Raw genomic sequence first — 25142 nt, 5'->3', positions numbered from 1 at the left:
ATAGAATGAAACAGCCTTCAGGTTTTTACATTGTCCAGTGTTAACTTATATCTCATCACTCATCTCCTCGAACATTAAGACTGTGTTGTCACAAAGACAAACACAAGACATTCCATTACAATGGTTGTGTTGCATTTAGTGTATGTATGACTATGAAAGACACTGGCAGACCTGAATAGGACAGTCGTCCACAGCTTCATCAGCTGGCCTTGTATTATTTTGTGGCGTGGAATAGATGTAACCTGTATCTGTTATCCTTCACATTCAGAAACTGGCAATTTTTTAAACATTTACAATTTATCGTCCTGACGTAGAATGTTTTGAAGTTTTCGGGAGATAATTGTGAAACCTTGATATGAAACTGGAGCATCACTTCTTGTTCAACCCCAAGTATGAAATACTACAAAGTCAAATGTCAATATTTACAGAATTTGCAGTTTATTGGACTGAATGGAGTTTGATTTGTCATTACAGACAACACAAAGGCGAAGAGTAAATATAACATATCACTCAATGAATAGTCAGTGAAAGTGTCTGGAACAATCAATGAATGGGGTAGAAAATGGTGTTCCAGAAATAGACATTAGGATCTGTCTACTTTTCATCCGAGAATAAAATATGACTGATATCTTCATCATCATCATTGTTGTCATCATCTACTGAAATCCTGTCAATTCAGTATAATAATATTACATACAAATACAAAAAAGTGGGGAGAGGGGGTTTGGTCTCTTTCTTTTTTTAAATAAACTCTCAAGTGTGCTGAGGAGCAGAGTGGTAGCCGGTCTTAATCATCTAGGAAGTCATCATCAAGGTTAACGTCTGTGGTGTCGATGTCATCCAGCTCCATGTTGTCAAGGTCCACGTCCAGCTCGTCCAGAGTCTTTGTTGAAAAAGGTGCACAAAAGGACAATTATTACCATCTTAAGTGTCCCAATTATCAAATTTTATGTGAAAATATAACTTCAAGAATAACTTCACTCCACAACCACCAATTCATTAACTTCAACATAAAGGGAAAAAACATAAGATAAAAAAAAAATGTCAGGTCCTTTACACAATTGTAATAACCATTTAGCTCCAAAATAAAATTTAAAGTACAATTTAAAAAAAACAGGTGAGCAAGTGGCACTGAGCACCCAGCAGACAAATGTCTTAAGAAAAGATAAAAACCAACCTTATCTTTGAGTGAAAATTCTGGTATTTCCTCCTCCTGTTCCTCCACTGCTGTGGGATCAGCAGGTTCAGGTTGTAAAGTGGCCTCAGGTGCTGCTGCTGCTGCAGCAACAGAAAATTCTGCCATTGAGGATAATAATTTCTCCTCTTCCTCTTCCTCCTCCTCATCCTCCTCCTTCTTCTTCTCCTCTTTCTCCTCCTCCTTCTTCTTCTTCTCAGGATCCTGTGTTTGACAGAATCAGGCAGCTAATGAATGTATGAATTTCTTCCTATAAATTCTATTCCACCATATGACCTATACACCATGTTAAGCTTGTGAGAAGCCACTGGCGGAAACTGAAATGTGAGTCAACAGAAATGTTGAATACAGTCAACAAACCTTTGTAGGAATGAAGGTTCCTTTGGGCTCGTATCCTACAGCCTCCTCAAGAATGTTCCTGTCTTCATTGGGCTGAAAAACATATGGAAGAGACGATTGACAAACTATAGAAATATTGTTTGCATACAACACAACACCTTTTTGTCACTTTTTAAGTCATACAACTCACTGTGACAAGAGGATAGTCCGTTGCAGGCCTGGAGGTGCCCAAGCAGGTCTCTCTCAGATAATACTCGGCTGCAAAGGCTTCTTTCAATCCGGGGAACAGATTCTCATACTCTGTAGGGTCTGCTAAGGATTCAGCCGCCTGCAACGAAGATTTAGTACAATGTGTCATGGTCAAGAATAATATGCACAAATAACTCTCCAGCATCTACACTGATGCAAATAGTTTTCCTTGATTTTTCTTCAGGAAACAACTCCTGCTGCAGCAATATTGTTTCTGGTAAACTATGACCGCAACAACAGGACTGACCTTCTGGTTGACCTTCGCCAGGTTCTCCCTCCACAATTTCACCACACGGGACACCTGGCTGGGCAGGTAGGTGCGAGCCAGGAAGGCAGCCTCAGGTAGTCGGTTGGTCCTGATCAGAAGCTCCAAACACTGATCCAGTCTGAGAAAAGAAGATAGAGAAAAGTTAACAGTCATCATGACTGATCCCTTTCCCTAATTTTGTTCGCTAGTGTCACCACCTTTAAGTCTCCCACATTCTATACTCACTTCCCCTGCAAGAAGTAGGTCATGAAGGCCACATTGTTTTTCCCGTCCCTCTCTGCCCCCTCAGCCAGCTTGCCAACCATTGTGGCGTTACCAGAGGCTGTGGCAAGGAGGAGCAGGCCACCGTAATCCTGGGCGTGGTGCAGACATTCCTGGGCCAGGCTGAATTGACACTTGCTGATAGCAAGCTCTGCTAGCTGCTTCCATTTCTGCTCCGACTGCAGAAGAAAGGACAAATATGAGAATTGTGTGTAACACAGAAAATCTTTGAGAGCTTTTGTGAATTTTATGGCAATGTTTCTAAATGATGAAACATGTGATTTGAAAAAAACCCAGCTAGTATGCTCTTACCTCCGCCTCCACAGCCAGCTGATAAGCAATCTTCAACTCTCCCAGCTGCAAGGCCAGCTCAAACCTGTGCTCTGGGTCTGTGGACACAGCCAGTGCCTGCTGCTTGAAACCCTGCAAAGACACAGATTATAGTCATTATCATAATGTATTATCAGATAAAATATAAAAAATATTCAATCTTTTTGCTGAGTTGATTACAAAAAATACTGCATCTTTGCTGAATTAAACTTATAGAAAAATTCAATGACAAAGAAAAGCGCTACTGTTTTCCTAACCTGTTTCTCCAGGAAATGGGCCACCCTGGTCCGCTGCTCTTTTGGAATTGTGGGCAACACCTTGTCAGCCATCCCAAAGTCCCTCCTCATTACAGCAGTCTGGTACTCCAGGACGGAGACCAGCAGGGAGTAACTGACAATATTGAGCTCCTTGTCTCCGAGGTACAGACGATCATCTTTGGGTATGTAACCCAGTAAGTACATGGTTCTGCAGGGAGAGAGGGCAGCAGGTTTAATAGATACACAGCAATCAAGATGACATTTAGAAGATAGCAGGATTTTTTCAGGCTTTGCGAGAAACAATCAAGAGCTTAAATTCAAATTCAAGATAAATCTCTCTGTTTAATTACCTGTCCAGATGAGCAATTGTGACAATCTCTCCTCCAACATAGTAGTTTAGTCTGTTCACAGAGCTGGTGTAGATGAAGCAGTCTCCGACCCAGAGACCAGTCTTCACAATCTCCTGGATCTCTCCCTGGACCTGGAAAGAGACAACAGGGACAAAAAGATTAAAAATCAATTAAAAAGGTAAGTATGGAAAGTAAAGTGAAGAAAACATTCCATCTTTCTAAATAAATAGCACCTAACTGACTATGCTAGATAACTGAATATTTTAGCACACAAATACAGAAACATACTCCTAATAAGGGATGTGCACACATCCAAACACCCACCTCAAAGGCATCTTCAATACCATCCTCAGTCACTCCTTCATTGTTCTCATGAGAGGAAGCTACTTTATCAGCCAAATAACGCAGGATGAAGAAGGACTCCTCTGTAGCAATGCAAACCAGCTCCCCAGAGTCTGACCAGAAGATCTGAATGAATTATGAAAAAGACGAAAGGTTAGTAGAGAAGATGTGAATCAGACAAAGTAAAAAAGCCAGTAAAGAAAAACAATGATGGACATTTATCATTTGGTAAGCCTATCTTACGTGTTTAGGCTGGATCTCAATGCGGCGGACCAGCTCCGTGTTCTCCCAGTCGTAAAACGCCAGGCCATTCACTGACCTCACCCCAAGCAAGAAGCCTCCATAGATCCCTGAAGTAAACATATGAACACATCTGGTGAGGAAAACCGTCGACTTCCAAAACCCCAATCCCACCACTCATCAGTGTTCTCATTACCTTCCGCTCCAAAGTCAGGCTTAAAAGATTTTTTGTCCTTGAAATTTTTGAAGAGTTTGACGACACTGTTGCTTTCTCTGATGGCATACCTGTAATTAAAAAAGATGTTGCAGTTAGCTCTCAACTCTCTGGCACAAAGATAAAGAGCAGGTAGGTATCTCTTTTCAAACTGCGTACTTACTCAGAGGAGTCATGAGCCCAGGCAAACTCCTGAGCTGAACCGAAGCTCTTGTTCCTCAAAGCCATGGCAGTGTAAATGATGTACTCTCCATCTCCGCAAACCACAACGAACCTGGTTTACACAAAAGTTGATAAATGAGTGACCTCTGATAGAAATCTTATTGTATATCCATCGTTTATCTGGCTGCCGAGGACAAACATTTGGAGGCTTGTGTCTGTGTATTTCTGTGTCTGTGTACCTTCCATTAGGGTTATGCTGGATGGTTTGAGGGTAAATCTCACAACTGCCCATGTCTTTGACAGCTAGTGGCAGCCTTTCTCCATCCTTGATTTCAGCCTCACCCATGGCCTTCAGATTTGCCTGCTGTATTTCACTGTGTTTGGCCCAGATGATTTTGCCATTTGTGTCCATAGACATGGCTGGTTCCTCACGACCCACCTGCAAAGCAGAAGAATAACATTGTATGTATTTGATTATACTATATATAGTTGAATTGTGTACAAAACCTAAATGTATTTTTCCTCCATATTTAGGATTTTGAATGTAAAAAGTTTAAGTAGAGCTCCTTTATTTTGATTACACACTTCTCAGTGCGTTTAATAATTGAAAATCAAATGGGCTTCTTAAAAATGACTCCTTCCTCTGCTCACCTTAATAATGATGCTGCCTTCGTCGTAGCCCAGCGCCACATTGTTGGAGCCCCTGAGGCCACTTACACACCACACTCTCTCCATGCCGTAGTTCAGTGTACTCTCCAGACGGTAAGTGCTCGAGTGCCAGATACGCACCGTACCTACAGAGTGAAGAGGTAACGTTACATACAGCAAATATCAGTAAGATCAAGAAAGAGATGAAGTGGGGTGATGTTTGTGTGCAGAGTAAGAACAAGTGGAATTCCTCCTCACCATCCTCTGATCCAGTGATGATGATGGGCAGCTCTGGGTGGAAGCTGACACAGGAGACGTTCTGGGCGTGGCCCTCCAGAGTTTGAACACAGGTCTTGTTCTACCACACACAGAGGAAGACAGTTGAAACTTTAATATGAGGGCACAATGCTAAGGCTCTATGATCAGTGTTCTGTAGGCTACTGACCTTTCCAGAGAAAGAAGTAAATAAAAAACACTAGGGGGGAATCATAACGTTTTCTAACCTGGTAGTCCCAGATCTTGACTTGGCGATCATCAGCCCCTGAGATGAGGTAGGGCTTGTCTCCTCCACTGTAGTAATCAATACAATTGACTCCTTTCTCATGGCCCTCCAAAGTGAAATTAGGAGATGAAGAACCAAGCTGCCACACCTGAAATAATCCAGTGGACATGACAGAGAATCACTGAATGTGTTTCAGAGACTGTTTCTGAAGAAGTTGCAGCACTGTACATTAAAATTAACAAAAGCAAGTGGTTGCTACCTTAATCGTCCTGTCCAGGGAGGCACTGGCAAACTGATTATTATCCTTGGGGTTAATAACAATCTGCATGACATAGTGAGTGTGACCCTCAAACACCTGACTGCAGGACCACTTCTTCTCCCAGTCCCACAGCTTGATCAACATGTCATCTGTGCAAACACAGAAAGGCATTCATGCATTAGTGATTAACTCTATGTACATTTGACAAACAAGGTAAAAGAGGAAAGTTCAGTGCGCCACCAATTATGTCATCACAAATTCACTTGCTTACCACTGCTGGTAAGGATGTATGGCTGGGTCGGATGGACAGCGATGCAACGGATGTAGTCAGAGTGGGCCTCAAACATGTGGACCCGCTCCAAGGTGTTGTAGTTGAACACACGGATCTGCATGTCATCCTGTGTGAGGAAGAAAAAAAATTCAATACCAACTGAAAATGAAATGTAAATTATCTTGATAAACACAAAGATATACAAAAGATTTAAAAAAGAAACTTGATCAGATGTCAAGTTGAAGCATAAACGATGTGATGGGAAACCATAGCTCAATATTTTACTACCACACCAAATCAAACAAGTTCAAAATCGTACTCTCTCAGTTTATTCAAGTAGACTACTGTCATGAACCCACAGATTCATGGACATAACTCACCGCTCCTGTGATGACCCAGTTCTTCCTTGCCACAAACTTAGAAGCTCTGACAGGAAGGTCACACACTTCGAAAGTCTTCACGAGAGTCTGGTGGGGGAAAAAAATGTCAGACTTCATCTCTGACTGTATCAAATATTCAATCAATGACTTTTAAACATCATTCTCCCCATATTACCCAGAATAAGAGGGCCAGTGACTGGTGATCATACCTGTGTTTCGTGGTTCCACACACAGACGCTGCCGTTGTAGAGGCTGGCCAGCATCCATGGCTCAGTGGGGTGGAGGTCCACACTCTTCACCCGGTCTGACCTGGCTGTCAGCCGCCGCTTAATGTCCAGCCTCAGAGGCTGAAAACACGGAGGACGTCAGTGTCTCTTCGTACATTGTTCGTATTCTCGACAAAAGTGTAGCTAAGTATTTGATGATTTGTTGGAATAAAGACACCCTGACGTCCACGTAAATACCAGGAATAAAGCAATGGTAGCTGCTAGCGACCGATTACAGGGCCGGATACATTTAATCTCTCTAACAATTCCATAATTGTAACTCGTACAATTGAAACATTAGACAGCGGACTCAAAACAAATGTCAAGGCAGGAATTCAAGTCTGCAAACAGCAAAGTTTAGACATGTTAATACCCGTTAGCCACAAGCTAACTAGCCGATAAGCTATTAACGACAGTGTATTATTATTTGACAATGTTTCACAGTCATTTTAGAATAAACCAGGAGACTCACAAGACTCTTACGGAAACAATAGAAGATATGAAGTGATTTTAAAGGTGTCCTACCATATTTTATCCCCGCGTTGTCGCTATAAAATCAGATAAATGTAGCGGTCGGTCTCTTAATGTTGCGATTTCAGTGAACAGGGACACTGACGTGGAACTTCCTGAAACGTAATCTCGCGTGAGTTGCTCCGAGGAAGTGGTGACGTGACATGAAGCTGTTGTTTGTCTTTGAGCTGCTGCATCGACGAATCAAAAGTCTGATCAGTTTGTGTCTGTCATTGATGGACAACCGAACAGGCCTGTTGGAGTCAGGCTCAGGGGCCCATAGAGTCAGGGGCCCATAGAGTCAGGGGCCCAAAGAGTCAGGGGCCCAAAGAGTCAGGGCCCCCCCTCAGCTCCACCTGAAAGAGACACATGGCTGCTGACTGCAAGTCAAACACAAAGATACACACAGAGAAACTTGACGCAACAACAAACCCAAACTGGGAAAGCAGCTTAATGTTGCTGTGCATCAAAGGTTTGGAACAAACTCCCACCACACATCAGACAAGCTACCTCTTCTTTCTTTTTTTAACACAATTGTCTTTATTTCTTATTTCTTTTTATACCTTTTGCTAGTTTTATGCTTTTATCCAAAGTCTTTATTTTATTGCCAACATGTTCTTACTGATCTATCTTATTTCATTTCTTTGATTTTATTGTAAAGCATTTTGAGCTGCATTTTATGTTATAAAGGTGCTGTATAAATCACATTTATTATACTATTATTATCATTGTAAAATAAAGACACCAAAAGATGCAAAATTAGAAGAAATATAACAACAGGGACACAAAACAACTGCACAGAGTAGACTGCGGACCCCCATCATGAAGATGACACCATCAAAACAGAACTGGTTTGAATACAACATCTCTCATTCCTTACGTTGTACACATTCAGGAGTGCAGTCAGTTTTCCAAACACACAGTATCACCTCAGAGTTTCCCACATCTTCATGGAATTAAGAAAAGACAAACTATCACTTTGCACTTAGTATTAAGCACATGTTATATATCAACATAGGATTGTTCTATTTTAAATCCTTCAGTTTGTTTATTAGTGACAATGTAGGAGGAGTAGCGTCAATCAATCATGTCAACTTTTGCAGACATAACACATAACTTCATTCGCTATTGAGTCTGGTCTATTTTCAACTAACATTTAGTATCAGGCCAGATGTTTCATTTTCAAGGTTAAGATCCATTGGTGTCATTGTTTTTTTTTTTTTTTTTTAAATCAGAGCTCAACACAACTCACCTCACTTCCAGGATAGTACCATTTTTTGTCCAGCAGATGGCGAATATGATCCTCTCATGAAGAAGAAGGGTAAACCATGTAAATGACAAGTGATTTCAAATATAGTGGTGTGATCTTTGACTTCCTTGCAGCCTCATTGTGCCTGGATACACTAGTCAAAAAGTCCCTTTGCTTTTCCTGATGGTGAACACCTGAAGTTAAAGTGGATTCACAGTAGTAACAGGTGTTTCCCCCCCCCCCCCCATTCACACACAACACAGCATGTTGTCTAAAAACTGCCTTTATTCATTTTGTTCAAATGTGGGAAACATGTCACTGAGGAGCAAGCAAAGACATAGTTAACCAAGCAAATCAAAACAAAAACAGATATTTGCACATATTTTATTCTTTTCTCTTGAACACCTGAAGACAAAGTACATCTTCACACGTCAGCTCCTGTCAGCAGAGAGGGAAATGAATCTGTTAATGGGATGCAGCAGAGGGATTCGTAGAATAAATTGCATTGAAAGTGTTAAAAAATCATATTCTGCTGTACAACACACACTAGTAATCCAATACATTATTATTGTTCTTTATCAATTCCATGTTCTGGTTGTAATTACCAGGACCGACACTGTCAACCCACCAGGTAAAGTTTGTCTCCCTCTATCCAGTGCTTCCAGCCTCGATTTGCTTTCTCTCCTTTCTGGCTGCACACCAGCTTGTCACCGTCCCAGTTTACCAGACACTACAAGACAACATGAATCTGTATGAATGGGTTTTTGATTTAACATGTTCATAAGTACACCTGTGACTAAAACCGCCTGATTCACCGTCACTGATAACGTTGATCCACTCACAATATACTAAACGTGTCAGTGTGGAGTCTCACAGGTCTGTAGTAGTTGAATTTACACCTTCAGTGAATAACAATGTCATACATTGAATTGAATTTTTTAAGGAATGTAAAAACACAGCGCTTACATTTTCCCCACTACCTCCAATGTCATTAATCCATTTCTTTACCCAGCAATGGGTGACTCAGGAGCTAGAGCGGGTCGTCAGCAAACCAGAAGGTTGGTGGTTCGAGCCTCAGGTGTCGTAGTGTCCTTGGGCAAGACACTGTACCCCAAATTGTCCCTAACGGCAAGTGTATGAGTGAAGTGTAATAGAGAAAGTGCTGCACATAGATGTATGAGTGCGTGGATGCCAAAACTTTAGTGTAAAGATCCAGTGTCACCTCACCTCCTTGTTAATCACTGTTCATTTATCATTACACATTGACGTTTTTTATCTCGGATGTCACACATACGCCACAGAAACATCGCTCCCTGGACACACTTAGATAGCACTGCTGTTGTTAACACATAAACAACAAGGGTGCGAATTCTGAATAATAGATACACTATCACCGTCTCTTGACACGTCAAGGTCTCCTGACACGTCAAGGTCTCCTGACATGCAGGGTCTGCCCACCTTGATGTTCCTGTTGTCGAGTCCCTTGGTGCACTCGTCAAACTCCACCCCCACAGTGAAGGCCAGCTCATAATTCCTGAAGGTGCTCAGTGTTTTGAAGTCAAACTTGTCTCCGTCCTGGGCGACCACTTTGGTCTGAGACAGGGAGATGGCGATTTTCCTTGTGGCAAAGTCGATGTCTGGGGTCAGAGGGGAGAGACGTGGTTATTCAGAACAGACACATCACTCCGCATGAAATTCAATTCTGAGCTTTTCACTGACGTCTGTGTTCAGTGTTAAGTAGAGGACACTTTTTCTTGGTTTATGTCCATGATGAAATAGTTGAATAGTTGAATAATACAACAGTTGAACTCGACACAAATCTGTAGTGAAAGTGCATTAACTCCAGGGTAGATTGGAACAGGAGAACAGAAACACTGCAGAAAGATTGAGAGAGCATGAAATTGGATGACTTTGTTACTCGTGCAGCTTGTTCAACCTCTCTCATCACCCTGGAACTTCCCGTCACCGCATAACACAGACGACAGAATCTCAAATGAAACCTGTTACAATTAAAAAAGTTTCTTACTTAGTGCTTTCAAATACTCCTCAAATTTCTCACTGGTTTCCAGTATCCATTTCCCATTGAAGTCTGCTGGCATGGTGGCAGCTGGTGACACCGCTGTGTGTGTGTGTGTAGACTTTAGACAGTGCAAAGAGAGGGAAGGTGCACGTTGTCCTGCTTTTATGCAAGATAGACTCGGGGGGGGGGGGGGGGAGGTCAGAGGACTATTGATAAGTGAGTTTATAGCTTGAAGAAGATTGGCGGGGGTTATTATTTATTATTAGGTGAGGGAGGGGGTAGGAGTCACCATTTTTCTTTGGGTCATTGGGGAGGTTACTAGGCTCATATGTCTGGGTGCCCACACACCCACAGACCCACATGCGCCCACCAGCGCTCTGTCTCTCACATGTACCCGTGCAGATGTAACTGTGGTGGTCCGTGTGCAATGTACAGATGCTGTGTTGTAACGTCTGCCAACAGTGAGTGCTCTCTATTTGATCACTTTCTGAGGCAAACTCAACCGCTAAACAAGAGGAGCTGAACTTTGAGCGTGGGGGGTTAATAAAGTTCAGTCTTGCAGTGAAGACAAAATTAATTTCAGACAACATTTGAATACATATTTAAATCTGAAATAAATATCTGAGTAAGTTTGTACCCAGGATAGCTCCCAGGCAAATAAAATATATGTTTTTGAACGATAATTTAATTAAATTTGGTTTGAGAACAGTTTCTACCATCAGGTCATCAGGTTCATAAACTTGCAGTCAACACATGACTAACAACCCTCTGCGCATCTGTTTTCCTGCCTATTTGCACTTAATTTGGAAAAATGTGAAATAACTATTCACACACACTCCATACAGTTAAAGTTGTTACTTCATTTGCAACGAATGTCGCACTGCACCTTTAAATGTATATAGTTTTAGTTTTGTATTGTATTGTATTTGACTTTTTAATAGTAGGCTCTTTCTACCTTGCTTTTATTTCAATTTAACTATTGCACCGCTTAGCTGACTGGTTTCTTCTTGTCCGACACCTTTCATTGTACTGCCGACCCTGTGTTAACTTATATGACAAATAAAACTTGAAGCTTTATCACAAAAAGTTAAACCAACTAGTTTCGTATTTTGAGATTGTCTATATATACTCTTTCTCCCCTATTGAAAAATCCACGTTTTAGTTTCAGTAGTTAAATAATAATTCTTAACAAATTAATTATATCAAATCCCATTTTTAATACTGCTCATGGCTGCTATTTATTCTGCTATACCCGGTTAAATCTGGTAAGGCTCCACCATTTGCACTCTGGATCATATGGAATCCAGAAAACATTCACATGAATCTACAAATGCTGCTGCTTCACACATCTTTCCATCGTCCAGTGATTGATAACAACTTGAACTTCAGGACACAAAATGGCTCCTGCTTCACCCAAACCCACAAAATCCATTAGAAATGTTTTATTGAGAATAAATGTAAATGTAGTTTTTTTTTACTCTCCTGGCATCAGACTTTGTTTGGACTCCTCCCTGACAGCATAATCTTTTGAACCAGCCAAAGCAAGAGCTGGGGAGAGATCAATAACCCCCCCTGGGAACCATAAATAAACAGAGCCTGCAGGTAAAGAGGCCCGGGTAGCGGCGGGGTGTGAATGCACAAGAAGCAGCAGGAAGCAGGAGCAGAAGAAGTAAAGAATGAGTTGGACAGCTTATATAAACTGCCCGGTTGGTAATGGCAAGAGTGAGCTGACAGATTAGCTGATTCAGAGCACAGTTGTGTGGCTGAAGCTCCGAAGGCTGCACTTCAGCTCACTTCTGAAATCTTCAAGTTGAGGCCCTCGGATTCTTCACGCACATCCCGAAAAGGCTTTTCGGATAGAAGAGGCTCCAAGCTCCAAACTTAGGTGAATAAGAACATTTCATTTAAACGGTTTGTGTGGTTGTATAACAGGAAGTGGATCTGCCAACCAAAACAATTGATTCCATCCATCCATCATCTATACTGCTTATTCTCTAAGGGTTGCGAAGAGAAAATGTAAACTCAAGAAAAGCACAACCTGGAACGAAACAGGATTCGAACCAAGAACCTCTTTTGCTGTGAGGCAACAGTGAAAACCACTTCAACACCAAATAAAGATCTCACAAAAGGTACTCAGAAAAAGGACAAATTAAATTGTTGAGAACTGAATAATTTATTGATTGATTCATTTATACTATCAATTGCACAGTCCTACAGGATCATGGAGGGATATATACACACACATCGGATCTGATATCCATTCTGCAGAGACTAAGCTTCAGTCACCAAGAAACTTTAACCTCAACCAAACTCAGATCATTGTATTCCAGTCCAACTAAAAAGAGTTCAACCCTCTTATTATTAACCTGTTATTTCACTGCTCTCCACCTTGAGACCGATATGGACAGATAATGTTACATGATACACACACTGACATGCACTGTATAAGAAACTGGCTATTGCAGAGTAAGGCAACAGGTTTGATGTGATCTAACTCTGTCGCCAGCAGAAATAGCATTTACAGCAAACTAATACACATGACATGGGTAGATGGATCTATGGAGAGATGCTGAAATGGCCCAAATGGAAGTTGGGGGTGTGTGTTCGAGGCCTGGGACGTGTCTGGTGTGTTTGTCGGAGGCAGCTTAGGTCTTCTTGAACACCTGCTTGCTAACAACTCCCCCGGCTCTCAGCTCCTGTAGAAAACAAAGGAGATAAAAAATAGGTAAGAAATGGAAAAATTGGATGAATCACTTAAAGTTTTGACCAATCAAGATGTCCTCTTTTCCATTCAACCTGAAAACTGCTTTTGAGTGAAAGTTAACATACTAAAAGTAATTATAGGCTGGGATAAGGATGGGTTAATGTTAATACAGGATTTGTCACAGACATTAAGACATTGTTTTTAATTATTTCCTCCATCTGTGTTAGAGTTTTTCCTTGTTTGCTAGTTGGTTGTGGAGGGAAGGGACATGACCTAAGGAGGAACCCATCACACTTTGGTGCAGTTCCGGATCATACAGGAATGTTCCCTCCTGCATCTTGCGTTTTTCAACATTATCATTGATTTCTCAGAGAATAATTCTTGGATCTTGGTGAATAAATCAGCCATGTCCAATGAACTGATATTTACGCATGTGTAATTTGGTGCAGATCCAAATAAAAGGGGACTTTTGAGGTATTTGCCCTTATCTGTATCTACATTTTGACAGAGATGATGACATGTGTTTCACAGTGAAAAGAAGCAGTTAAAAGCCACAAAGTTACAGTAGATTTACAAGAAATATCACTAATTCATGGTTTCCCTTGACAGTGACAATGATCTAATCGAAACTGTCACGCTTCCACCCGGTAATGTCATTTCTGCCACCAGAGGTCACTGTTGCTCCACATTCAAACCCTCCTCCAGCTCTTGGGAACTTTTCACTAACAACTAATTTCATGGCAGCTGATTGAAAACATTAGTTGGCACCACTTTAACCAAATAATTTGGCTGGTAATTTTTTTTCTTAGCCTTGATAGCAGTAATCATACAGAGGTAAATCTGATAATGCAGAGCTAATGAAAATGGTAATGCACCAGTCATTACATTAAATTCTTTTCAGATGCAAATGCTTTTCATTACGCGGCCACACTGGGGCCACACTATGAATAATTTCACAGAGGAGTTGTTTGGGAAAAAAATGCTACTCAAGTCCTTCTAACAGAAATTAGTTTTGCAGAGTCAAGATAATAATACGACAGAAGTTGGTGTTGGCGCATGCTGGATCACTGGAGCTCATGAAGAAACAAGACATTTTAATCTTATATTATTCAGCATCAATCTTTTTGTTTGACCAGGAGGGAAAAGTTTGAGTTGAGAATGTGTGAAACTATATTTTTTCCCTTGAAACAATATCCTCAGATGTGATTTCCTACGCAGAAATGTGATTTATATGGCAGTAAATGAGCCGCACACTTGTAACCTTGATAATCTTCATCTCCTGTGTTTATGCACCTCACACAGTATAATGTTGCTGGAGCTGGTGGGCAAATTCATACTGGAGTCACACAGAAAAAAAATATGCACCGCACATACAGCGCTGAGAGGCATTTTAGATTTGAATTTAAGTGACCAAACTGCAAACATTAATATTCATGGAAGGAACCGATGTTTTCTCACCAAATGAAGCTCATCTCCTTCCACCCAGTGGCTCCAGCCTCTTCCCTCGATCTCCCCCTTCTGCACACAGACCAGCTTGTCTCCATCCCAAGTGATGGTGGTCTGGGGGGGGGTCAAAGGTCAGGGTGAGACACGAGGTGCGTCAGTGGGGGATTTATTTAAACTTGACAGTGAAGATTCATGGTTTAAACATATGTTATATGCAGAGCGAGAGGCCCAGTCCCCTCCTCCACACACACACACACGCATGCACGCACAAACACACACACACACACGCACACGCGCGCACACACACACACACACACACACACACACACACACACACACACACACACACACACACACGTGACCCCTCTCTCTCTTTGGCACCCAGCCTAACAGCTTATAGCTTGTCTATAATCAGCCTATCAGAATAAAAAAAAGGTTTTTCAAGGGGGACCTCAGATAATCTTTACGCCCGTTCAGTATTCACTGACTCTGATCAAATAAGAGTGAATCTTGACTTATTTCTCGGCCTCTTCCACTTCTTGCCCTGCAGTGTCTGACATCGCTCTCCATTACGTCAATCCGCTGACAAGCGTCTGAGGAGTTTGCGAAGTTTTAAAAATGCAGGTGGAAAAGTTGCGTGCGGCTCATTACAGTCCAGCCATGTGCCACCGAGAAGAGTCAGTGTATCCATCTGCAGGGTTTGCACCACATGTGTCAGAGCCACAGGTCGCCACACCTGCAGCAGTGTGAGTTAACTTGTGATGTCAAAGTGGCGGCTGAGCAGCTTTGCCCAAATGCACCGTGTGTACCTTCATTAAAATGTATTGAGTGCCCCTTGGAGCACACTCACCATGCATTTCCTGTCATCCACTCCAGACAGATCCTCCTCAAACTCTTTGCCCACGTGAAAGTCCATGTTGTAGTTTTTGAAGGTGCTGAGGGTCTTGATGACGATGTGGTCGCCATCCTGGCTGATTTCCTTGTCAGGCTTCAGCAAGGTTGCGATTTTCCTGATGGCGACATTCACATCTGTGGAAGTGGAAAAGGAATAAGAAACAAGAGGAGGGAGGTGAGCAGCAGGGTATTTCAGTGCAGTTATACAACTTCAGGAATAAGATGATTAGTTTTGAAAAGTGAGAGTGAGAGGATATTATATTTTGCAATCTAGCTAAAGTAGAACACTTCCGTTAAAAAGAACATTATCTATTAGCTGTTAATAATTATAGTTTCTCCATAAAAGTAACTGGAGGACATTACATATCAGAGCAAATTTGCATTTCCTTTATTCTGGTAATAATATGAGATTTGAGAGAAAAAAAACTTATCTCATATACTCAAATCTTATTCTCCTTATGAACACTGCAGGATTGTTGGAAAACTTATATATATATTTATATACCTAATATACTAAATACCTGCTGACCGACATTTAAATTTGAGTCTGTTCTGATATTAATATTCTATCCCAGAGGATGAGGGGAGGCAGGTTCCTCTACAACCAACAGGACGGCCTTTCACCTACTTCCACAAAAGTTTCAACAAACTCACCGAGAGCCTTCAGGTACTCCTCGAAGTTATCATTGGAAATCATTTTCCAATATCCATTCAGATCAAAAGGCATGTTGGCTGTGTTTCTGCGGGCGAGGAGGTCTGCTGTGGTCGACTGTTTGTGATGGAATGCAGAACGCTGCTGTCAAAAGCCTCAATTTGAACCAAATTCACTTTAATCCGATTAACCTGTTCCTCACACCTCCCACCACCGGCACCACATAACCCCACAATCCCTAACACGCTTCCCCTGCATGTATAACAGGAACATGGGGCATGCATACATAATGTAGAGTACACTTGTGTGCTTTATGTTGGGAGAGTGCTTACTCTGCCTGGGTGGGATTAGGATGAACACACTTCCTTTATTAATTGACCCAGGCGCACTTGTGTGTGTGTGTGTGTTTGTGTGTGTAATTCCGCGTGTGGTAGATTTGCCTTCTGTTGTATAAGATGAGGCCTGTTTCAATTGTGTTAAGATTACTGAGCCATCAACAATCAGTCTAATGGAATCAAATCACACAAAAATCAATTTAAACATTGATCGTCCTGTGCTTCGGCTGAATGGAGCGCACGTTGTGGATGAAATGCACAGCACAAAAGCGGAATCACCTGAGCTTAAAATGATCCAACTGCAACAATTAAATTGAGCACAAAAGGCCTGTCACATCTTTTGTCTCGCCTAAATAACTCAATTAATTTGATAATCTCTCTTTTGGGCCCGCTGCAGCCAAACCACTGTCTAAATCCTTTAGTGACTACAACACAAAGACACACACACACTTCTTTCAAAGGATGCCAGTGTGTATCAGTGGCACAGTGCTGCTTTCAGCCATTGGCCTCAGTGAGATATCACCTCCTGTAGCTGAGCAACTGTCAGGATTACTTTAAATCCTGTGGTGGAAGAAAGAAACTACAGGCCTGCAGACACACAGTGTGTGGACGATAATGGGAAAAACTGCACGGATACACAATGAATGAAAAATCCTCAAATGAGAAGAAATTCTGAATGGGGCAACAACTGAAATGTTAACATGGTGGCTGGTAGCATGGTGATTTAAAACTATGAACCACAGCAAAACAAACTATCTTATAGTCAACAACTTCCTGAGCACATAGAGGATTGAGAAATTCCAACAGAACAAGGATTTTAGTTTTGTGGACTGGACGAGTTAGGAGGTTTTCAATAAACTATATCTAATCTATGTGATTAGATCTTGCTTTGTGTCTACTTTGATAAAGCTTAGTGGTCTTTGTAAACACCAGTGATCTATGTAAATGTAAAGACTTAATTGTTCTATGCCTGAAAAAGTCTGTCATGTTGTATTTGTATAAAAACCTAAGAATGATCTCAATTAACAAAACCAAACCTGTGTGATTTAGATATTTCAAAAACTTTCATAAGTGATATTTGGGTTGGGTTGTTAAGGGGCTTTATGATCTTTTTATATTTTTACTGCCTAGCTAAAGATTTTATACCTTTAAATAGATATGATTAATAATAAAAAAAACACCAGTCAGACAAGAAATACTTCACATAGATGAGTTTATATCGGTTTAATGAACTGCAATGATGTGCGATGTGAAAAACTACAAAAGATAGAAAACTGTGAGCAGACAAATGTTCTTTTAGACAATGGAACAAGGATTCGTGACACTTCATGAGAGTGAATCAGCAGACGTCACAGGACTGTGCACGAACACAAGTGATGCCTGGAAAACAAATTTAGACCAAACATGATGTTTTTTTGTGCAGACATTTGCAAACCTCTTCCACTGTGCAGTCCAGTGGAAACAAAGAGAGCTTCCAGTCCCTGAAGTGAAGCACTGATCTGTGAGTAAATCCACTCTTCAAGGACTCTCATGCTCAGCCATGACGCATGGGTCCGTCTCTCAGTCATCCAGACTGTTCACTGGCTCTTGTACGTGCTTGGTGAGTGGCCTCAGCACCGTGCCCTTATTCCTCCTCTCGCTGTCCTCTGTGTAAAGCTTGTGCTGGTGAATATATTCTATCACTGAGTCTGGGATCAGGTACTTCACGCTCTGACCCCGCCTCAGAGCCCGCCGCACCTCCGTGGCGCTCGTCTCATTCCTCATCCACTCCCTCACCAGGAAAACGTTTTGCTGGTGGCGGGAGAGCATGTCCGACTCGTGCACAGTCTGCTCGGGCTGCAGCCTGCCACGGCTGACAGAGACGAGGCCGAAACGCCCGACCACCTCCGCCACGTCCTCGTCCTGCCACAAGCCGGGGATCTTGAAGGTGTCGAGGAAATCGGCTCCACAGAGGAGCTTCAGCTGGGGTCCTGAGGAGGAAGACAACTCAAACAATACAGGCTACATGTATGGAAGTTGTGAGGCAGTGAAAAGGCTAGAGCTACTACCTGATATGATTCTATTTATTCTGAATATAAAACATAACATCTATGATAATAAAAAGATTAAGGTCTAAGGTTTTTGTAATCGCTATGTCTATTCTGTATGTGATTACGCAGAATCTGTAGAGGAGGGAAACGATTTTGGGGCCAAAAGTCGTTTCTCTACAATCAGGTAAAAAAACTGGAAACCAATAAAGTGTCTCCAAAACAAGCACTGATATGAGGAGCAAAGCTGAAAACCAGGAGGGGTTGGTTTGGACCAGACAAAGAAAAAGTACAACATGACTAAAACTAATAGGTCGAAAAATTACACAACTTGCTGGAGGCTAAAGTTAATCACAAAAACTCAAAGTGAACTGTGTGAACTTATGTTTACTTAACTCTCCGTAAAATATACTAAAAGACGAACACAATAGCAAATAATCATCGCCATCACGAACAAAATACATATTTTATCTGCTTTCTCTCTGATGAGCTTTCAGGGCTTTTCCTGTACATGATATTATTTGTATTAAGTGCAGCAAACACACACACACAAACACACACTTAAAAAGTATCACTAATACTCTTTAAACACTATTGTTCAGAAGCACACTGCACAGGCACATTGTGTGGGATTAACAGTCCTCTGTTACAGGGAATGTTAAAGATGTGATGAAGTAATGTGCTGGAAATAAGCTTTCAAGTTTTCAGTGTTTTAATACTTTTACTGAACTAATGCCATGTTTCAAACGAGCAGTTCTCACCTGCGAGTGTAGTGGTGTTACTGTTATTGTGCTTTCCTGCTCTTCCCTCATACTCCTTCAGAATACGTCCATAATGATACCTGCACATAAACCAACAGAAAAGGTATGAGAGAGAATTTGGTATGGTAATGACATAGACTGTAAATAGAGATGGATGACATGACAGTTACCAGAAAATGAAGCCAGAGCGTCTCGATCGCCACCTGGTGGCTGGCTGCGGTATCTGTCTTAAACCCGCCTCCTCCATGTTAGTGGATAGGACATGGACCAAACTAACTGTGCATCACTAGTGTGCAGACTTGCACTCGCTTCAAATGCGCAAAATGGCAGTGTTCGTATCCAGGATATTTTCACGTCATTTCTGGATAGTGGGAGGAAGTGGAGACGCGTCGTCCATTTTTAGATGCAGTCTATGGGTAATACACAGAATCCTCTGTCTTTGTTTTTTCCAATATGCAGAGTTGTAATTTACATCCATGTGCAGCTTATTATTACTTTAATGTGTATTCAATTATTATTTCACTTTCTCTGTTTATGCGTTTGTTTAAACATGACTTTTCCAGTATAATTCTGCCAATAAAGCTTTATGAAAACTCAAGTGTATGAGAAAGACAGAGTGACAGAGGAACCTTTCAAAAAGATGAATGAAAAACTTCACTGTTTTCAAGTAAAGCTTCTTAAAGAGGTCATCACACATTTGCGCTTGTGTGTGTTCGGGAGAGATGACGTGTGACGTGGCCTCGGACAACAGGCCCCTTATGCCTTGATCTGCACCTGTGTTGCGAAAACCCAGCTTATGGAGGAATAAGTGCGGGCAGGGGGGGGGTCACTAATAAGGGGATTTGTAAGAAGCAGGAAACAGGGAAAAGTGAGAAAAACTTCTAAAATTAGCCCAAATATGCACCTATAAGCAAATGCAACTTACTAAATTTCCATTTTTATCATTAGATGCTGATTCATTCCCTCGGGCGACACACTTGATAAGGCCCAGTTACACAAATAGCATATTTCTGCCTCTGTAATACAAAGTGGGACAACACCCAGACTTTCCTTATTCACATCTTCTCATTACGAATGCAGCAGCTCTGTCTGACTCTCTTCACCCATATTCATATCGCAGGCAGCTTTTCTTTTTTTCCTTACAACTGCACCAGTCCCACTTGTCCCATGAATTTAACAGCCCGCGCCTCTGATTTCACCCCGTGAAAACCCAGACCTGCCACAGCTCCAGTCTCGTCTGGCGTTCCTCAAGAGACTACCACCTATAATTTAGGCTCGAATATCGGGCGACACTCTCGTCACATATTCGGCTGAAGCTGGCTTTAAGAAGGGCTGACAGAGGGGCAGAGAAGGAGAGTACGTCCCTGAGAACTCTGCCGGTGCTACGGTTAAACTAGGACGTGTCAGAAAGGAGGAAATATTTGTCTTGTGTCCCAAAGAAGGTCTAACAGGAGACAGTAAAAGCTAATGGAAACATAAAGCAGGGAGTGAGTAACATGCTGGTGGTGGAGTCGAATGTCCTTGACCCTGTCGTGAAATAGGTTTATCCTCTAGTGCGTTAAAAACCCTTCAATGACTCGACATGCCATTAAAGAAAAGGGCTTTTGATACAGTAATTCAACTCAATATAAACCTTAGTAGGTAGCTAGAGGTGAAACGGTGTGAAAATTCCACATCAAGATTATAGAGACCAAAGTTTGAATGGTTATCGGTATTATCGCAGCATTGTTCAAATATCCTGAAAATGTTCAAAAAGAACTGATGCACAAACCTAAGTAAATTCAAGTATTGCATTTTAATAACATATTCATTATTAGTGACAATAATATAGCCAACATCATGTCAAATGTGCAACATTAACATTAAAGGAAGAAGGCTTTAGTTTGAACACTTCTCGTAATGCAGGTTTAAATGAACACAACCTTAAGTCAGTAAATCCAATTCGCAAAAGTCTTGGTATTAATATCAGCTAATTTGTAAGTCATTTCAGAATTTCATGATAATGCTGAATGTTTCATTTCAGCTCAGTGTGAGACTCTCAACTGCATTTAAGTCATTCACAGTTGAGTTTCTTTGCGAAGGAGACAGGTTAACAAGTTGTTATGTTAAGTGCAGACGTCGACCACCAACGTGTCAGCGTCAGGACCAAATATACATGTTTGCTCAACACACACAATTTCCGCAGCAGTGGATGCTAGCAGAGCTCTAGCAGCTCTCCTGCTGTCACTGCCTAGCGCTCCCTCCAGCATGTTTTTACTACACATAACAAATCCACGTCACTTGCTGCGCCTGAGAGCTTTCGAACTTGAAATGGTGCCACTTATTGAACTCTACCAAAACACACCATGATACCAGGAACTGTTTCATCCTTTCGTCTAGTACACTGTTACTTTAATTGGAGTAATCAGGGTCCATATAGGTTGATTCAGAAAAAAGAGATTAGAGTATGAGAGTGCTGGTACTTACACTTAATATAATCTCATAATATCTGTTCAGCCAAAGTAATGGAATTTGGTCTGTACTCAACACAAAGGACATTTTTCTAGAGTGATTAACCACTGAAGCGCTCTGAATTGAACAGTGAATGGCAATAAACTGACAGAATTTACTGACTGCTGTTATTAGAAGCAACTTTAGATAGAATAATCAAAGGCTGGCATTACCCGAGAAACTCTTGTCCTCCGACTTCGACTCCCTGGAAACCTTCCCTTGTTAAATGAAGCAGTTTCAACTGCGATGTCGCAGTAAACTTGTTTTATACCTCATAGTTACCACCGTCTCCGTCCAGTCTGGCTGCTGGCTCTCCCATTCATCAACCGTGACCCAGTTGGAGCTCTGCAGCGCCAGCTTCGCCATCGCAATGCGGTGCTTAGCCAGTACCAGGCCTTGCTTTCCATAGCTGTCGCTCACTGGAGACACGATGCCACCCACCACCTGGTACTGGCCTGAGGGGAGAGATGATTAATACAGTTTTTCTGGGTCAGGACAGCAGATACAGAAATGGAATGTAAATCAGCAGATCAAGTCGTCTCTATAAGATAGTGATGTTAAAAGTATGAGCGTTTTGTCAGATCTCACATTTGAGGACAAAGGCTTGATCTTTTTTAAATGAAATGAAGATACACATAATCAATTTAATTGGCTACTCTATAAGGTCTGAAAGTCTGAACTTGTGCTTATTTTTGTGTTAAACAACACTTCATGTGTTTGCATCACTCAGCAAAAGAATAACAGCAGCTCCTGTATGCAGCTTACACTCATTCTGATTGTTACCCGCACACCAGTCAGCTGATGTCCTTTAGGTTTAGGGTCAAAGGGAACCTGTAAGAGCATTATTTATGTCCCTGCCCACAGAAACGCTGCACAGATTCATAAAGCATCTTAGACTGAGAGAGAGAGCTGACTCAGGACCAGCGTAACTCTAACAATGATGTCGTTACGACCATGTGATCAGGCCAGTGCATGCATTCAGAGCTGCTTCTAAAATATTCATGGTGAAAGGTTTACAATAGGGGACTGGGTCTGCTGACACGGGTGCAGCAGGGGACTGATCTTTTTATTCATGCATGAAGAGAGCATCAGAGAGTTTGCACATGGTTATCATTGTGTGTGGGTTTGTCAACAATCAATGAAACAAAAGTTTCCTTTGATTTGATGCTTTTTTGGAACAATAATTATAATATAATATAACTTGAATGATATATTTAAGGCTGGATTTAAGAATATTTTGGCCACGGGGGGGGGGGTTGAACAACTCTAAAACAAGCATAAAACAAAGCCCTGTTACCATCTTATAAAGTTTTCATATTAGCAATTACCCAACTTTCACGTTAAGGAGAAATAAAGCAATGTTTAGCCTTTATCGGGTTTTGTCTTTCTCACAAACAAAATCCAATATTCACTCTCCTTTATTGCTTTCTGAAAATTCCTGAGACACACATATGAGAGGTTTTACAGGGACCGCTCTGACCCCGAGGGTTATCCAGGAAATAAGATGAAACAAACAAACAGCCAGCACAGCAAAAAATGATGATGTATGTTCTGTAGGATATCAACTTCTGGTTGACATGCAGCTCTAGTCCTTATTTCACAGTGTCTGGGATGATCAGATCTGACCTGTGCTGTGCATATGGTCCCTGGCCAGCTCAAACAGCCTCATGTGCTGGTTAGTGATGGGATTAAAGGAGCCGCAGGCTAACAGGACTAGTGGAACACGCCGGTTAGCCATGTTGGTTAATCCCCTCACACCATGGCCAAAGAACCTTGGAGGAAAGCAGAAGGAAAGAGTTATAAACATTGTGTGGGAGACGGACGATGGGACACAAAGGTGACGGAGCTGAAGGAATCAAACAACTAGAGAGTGGGTCGTCCGCTAGAATGTTCCACAGGTCGTGATAAGTCATTCTGCACTTCTAATAATCATGATGTAGCTTTTTGAAGAGCTTAGCCTGAGTTGCATTAACCTTAAAAACTAATTTGTCATTTGGTGGGAGTTTTTATCCCATGAGGACAGAATTAGAGTAGGCGGCGTCTGTGGAAGACAACCCCAAGCTGCTCCCATTCTCTGAGCATTTATCATCAGGACACCCAATGTACTTAGAAAAAAAAGTGGAAGTAATTTACCCGAGTAAGACACCGGAGGAGGGGACCGGCTGTACTGGCATTTTGTTTTAACGTCTACATTGGTGTAATTAAGGAGCCGAGGGGGAAATAAACACCGGCCACTGTTCAGCAGATGGTAAACTTTAAGTGAAGAGCCTGTTTATTCAAACAGTCAATCTAGCAGGTATCCAGCCAAGTATCTATATTTATTACGGAGGCGGCTGTGGCTCAGGAGGTAGAGAGGGTTATCAAATAACCAAAAGGTTGTGGTTCGATCCCCAGCAACTTCAGTCTGCATTCCGAAGTGACCTCGGGGAAGATACTGAACCTCTAATTGCATCTGACGGCTGTGCTGCTCAGACAGTGTATGAACGGTTTGTGACAAAATAAAAAAGCATATAGTAGCGCTGAATGAATATGTGCATGAATGGGTGAATGCGACTGGAAAAGCACAATATAAATACAGTTTACCATGACTTGAAACATGTCATTTTGGTTGGGGCTGATTCTTGGTTAACTTTCTGTACCCTGTATGATGCTTGTCAGCTTTGTAAGAGTCCTCCAGCTTTACATTTTCCCTATTAACACATTTTTATTGCATTACCTTCCCGTCTAACCTCTACAAGTCAAGTCAAAGGTTACAAGAATATAGCACATTTAAAACAAACGCATTTGAAGGTGCTGAACAGGCTTACAATACAAAAATAAAAGCATATTTATATATATATATAACCAGAGAATAAATAGAAAATACAGAAAGAAATAAAACATTAAACATCAGAATTATTTGAGAATCAAAACATTGCACGATAGCTGACACTACATATATTGCTACATGAATGTGGCCTATAAATGTATTTGCAATTCTTGTTGATCTGAATTTGCTTGGTTGCATGTTGTTTGGTCTGATTTTGATCTTTTAGTACATAACAGATCCTGGATGATGTGTTGGTGCAGGGTTGTGTTAATCAGGTGCACACTCCACACTGTGTACAACCGAACAGACACACACGTTGTCTTTCCCACATTTTTAAAGAAATCAAACACAAACTGTTACTGTGGTTTATATAGTTGCCACAGTATAATGTAAATCAGAGGACAACCTCCCAACAACACTGAAAAACTCAGCCTTGACATTGAACGAGCGGCTAACTATGGTTAGCTCAGACATGCTACATCAACCCTTTTGAATGTACGTAGAGCTGAAGCTGTTAAACACATTAAACCCGTCACAGTACAAACACACGAGGTGTCACAGGAGCAATGAGGATTACTTCCATTACCTTCTCTACACGGGTCGGTCAGTGTGTCACACTCTCTGTGTTCCCTGGATCTGAGGAGCTGCCTGTCGATGGTTCCGCAGAGAATCCCTGACTGAAGTGCGACCCCTGCTGGCAGAGGCTGAGTCT

General features: G+C 41.6%; 3 protein-coding genes across 9 annotated transcripts; all 3 read right to left on the bottom strand.

The window, feature by feature from the left end:
• Positions 1 to 415: 415 nt before the first annotated feature.
• On the bottom strand, positions 416 to 7199 carry copb2 (COPI coat complex subunit beta 2). 7 transcript variants are annotated; one of them, XM_034613910.1, is made up of 23 exons: positions 7059 to 7185; positions 6477 to 6614; positions 6268 to 6354; positions 5888 to 6014; positions 5617 to 5765; positions 5359 to 5505; positions 5114 to 5213; positions 4859 to 5001; positions 4447 to 4646; positions 4209 to 4319; positions 4028 to 4116; positions 3835 to 3941; positions 3574 to 3717; positions 3250 to 3380; positions 2900 to 3107; positions 2625 to 2735; positions 2277 to 2491; positions 2031 to 2169; positions 1725 to 1862; positions 1556 to 1627; positions 1379 to 1405; positions 1178 to 1348; positions 416 to 883 (listed from the first exon to the last, which is right to left on the bottom strand). In XM_034613910.1, exons 1-23 carry the CDS (start codon positions 7059 to 7061, stop codon positions 788 to 790), a joined length of 2853 nt encoding a protein of 950 aa, XP_034469801.1. In that variant the 5' UTR covers positions 7062 to 7185; the 3' UTR covers positions 416 to 787. The 7 variants fall into 7 exon arrangements, with proteins under 7 accessions (XP_034469801.1, XP_034469804.1, XP_034469803.1 ...); XM_034613913.1 differs by having other exon boundaries at positions 1178 to 1341; positions 1387 to 1405; XM_034613912.1 differs by having other exon boundaries at positions 1379 to 1399.
• Positions 7200 to 8557: 1358 nt separating this feature from the next.
• On the bottom strand, positions 8558 to 25132 carry LOC117778344. The gene is made up of 12 exons (XM_034613846.1): positions 25017 to 25132; positions 23248 to 23393; positions 21893 to 22076; positions 19132 to 19211; positions 17907 to 18313; positions 16011 to 16125; positions 15313 to 15491; positions 14475 to 14576; positions 10319 to 10565; positions 9751 to 9929; positions 8921 to 9022; positions 8558 to 8730 (listed from the first exon to the last, which is right to left on the bottom strand). The coding sequence occupies exons 2-12, from the start codon at positions 23357 to 23359 to the stop codon at positions 8677 to 8679; spliced, it is 1761 nt and encodes a 586-aa protein (XP_034469737.1). The 5' UTR covers positions 23360 to 23393; positions 25017 to 25132; the 3' UTR covers positions 8558 to 8676.
• On the bottom strand, positions 12473 to 16233 carry rbp1.1 (retinol binding protein 1, cellular, tandem duplicate 1). The gene is made up of 4 exons (XM_034614348.1): positions 16011 to 16233; positions 15313 to 15491; positions 14475 to 14576; positions 12473 to 13008 (listed from the first exon to the last, which is right to left on the bottom strand). The coding sequence occupies exons 1-4, from the start codon at positions 16081 to 16083 to the stop codon at positions 12958 to 12960; spliced, it is 405 nt and encodes a 134-aa protein (XP_034470239.1). The 5' UTR covers positions 16084 to 16233; the 3' UTR covers positions 12473 to 12957.
• Positions 25133 to 25142: the final 10 nt, after the last annotated feature.

Source organism: Hippoglossus hippoglossus, chromosome 17 (assembly GCF_009819705.1).
Source record: "Hippoglossus hippoglossus isolate fHipHip1 chromosome 17, fHipHip1.pri, whole genome shotgun sequence".
Lineage (NCBI taxonomy): Eukaryota > Metazoa > Chordata > Actinopteri > Pleuronectiformes > Pleuronectidae > Hippoglossus > Hippoglossus hippoglossus.
Note: the sequence above shows the minus strand (reverse complement) of the source record. Positions and strands in the feature narration are given on the sequence as shown.

What these genes read in the sequence shown, in the direction of transcription:
- copb2 (XM_034613908.1), bottom strand. An exon ending in TTGAGATCCAGCCTAAACAC is followed by an intron (nt 3,718 to 3,834) that starts GTAAGATAGGCT and finishes TAATTCATTCAG; the next exon opens with ATCTTCTGGTCAGACTCTGG. An exon ending in TGGCGAAGGTCAACCAGAAG is followed by an intron (nt 1,863 to 2,030) that starts GTCAGTCCTGTT and finishes TCTTCGTTGCAG; the next exon opens with GCGGCTGAATCCTTAGCAGA.
- LOC117778344 (XM_034613846.1), bottom strand. Translation starts at nt 23,359, where the DNA reads ATGGCTAACCGGCGTGTTCCACTAGTCCTGTTAGCCTGCGGCTCCTTT. An exon ending in AAGGAGATGAGCTTCATTTG is followed by an intron (nt 10,566 to 14,474) that starts GTGAGAAAACAT and finishes TAATAATAAATA; the next exon opens with ATAACCCCCGCCAATCTTCT. An exon ending in TCGACAACAGGAACATCAAG is followed by an intron (nt 9,023 to 9,750) that starts GTGGGCAGACCC and finishes GTTGTCTTGTAG; the next exon opens with TGTCTGGTAAACTGGGACGG.
- rbp1.1 (XM_034614348.1), bottom strand. Translation starts at nt 16,083, where the DNA reads ATGCCTTTTGATCTGAATGGATATTGGAAAATGATTTCCAATGATAAC. An exon ending in GGAGTACCTGAAGGCTCTCG is followed by an intron (nt 15,492 to 16,010) that starts GTGAGTTTGTTG and finishes CCACTTCCACAG; the next exon opens with ATGTGAATGTCGCCATCAGG. An exon ending in AAGGAGATGAGCTTCATTTG is followed by an intron (nt 13,009 to 14,474) that starts GTGAGAAAACAT and finishes TGTTTTCTACAG; the next exon opens with GAGCTGAGAGCCGGGGGAGT.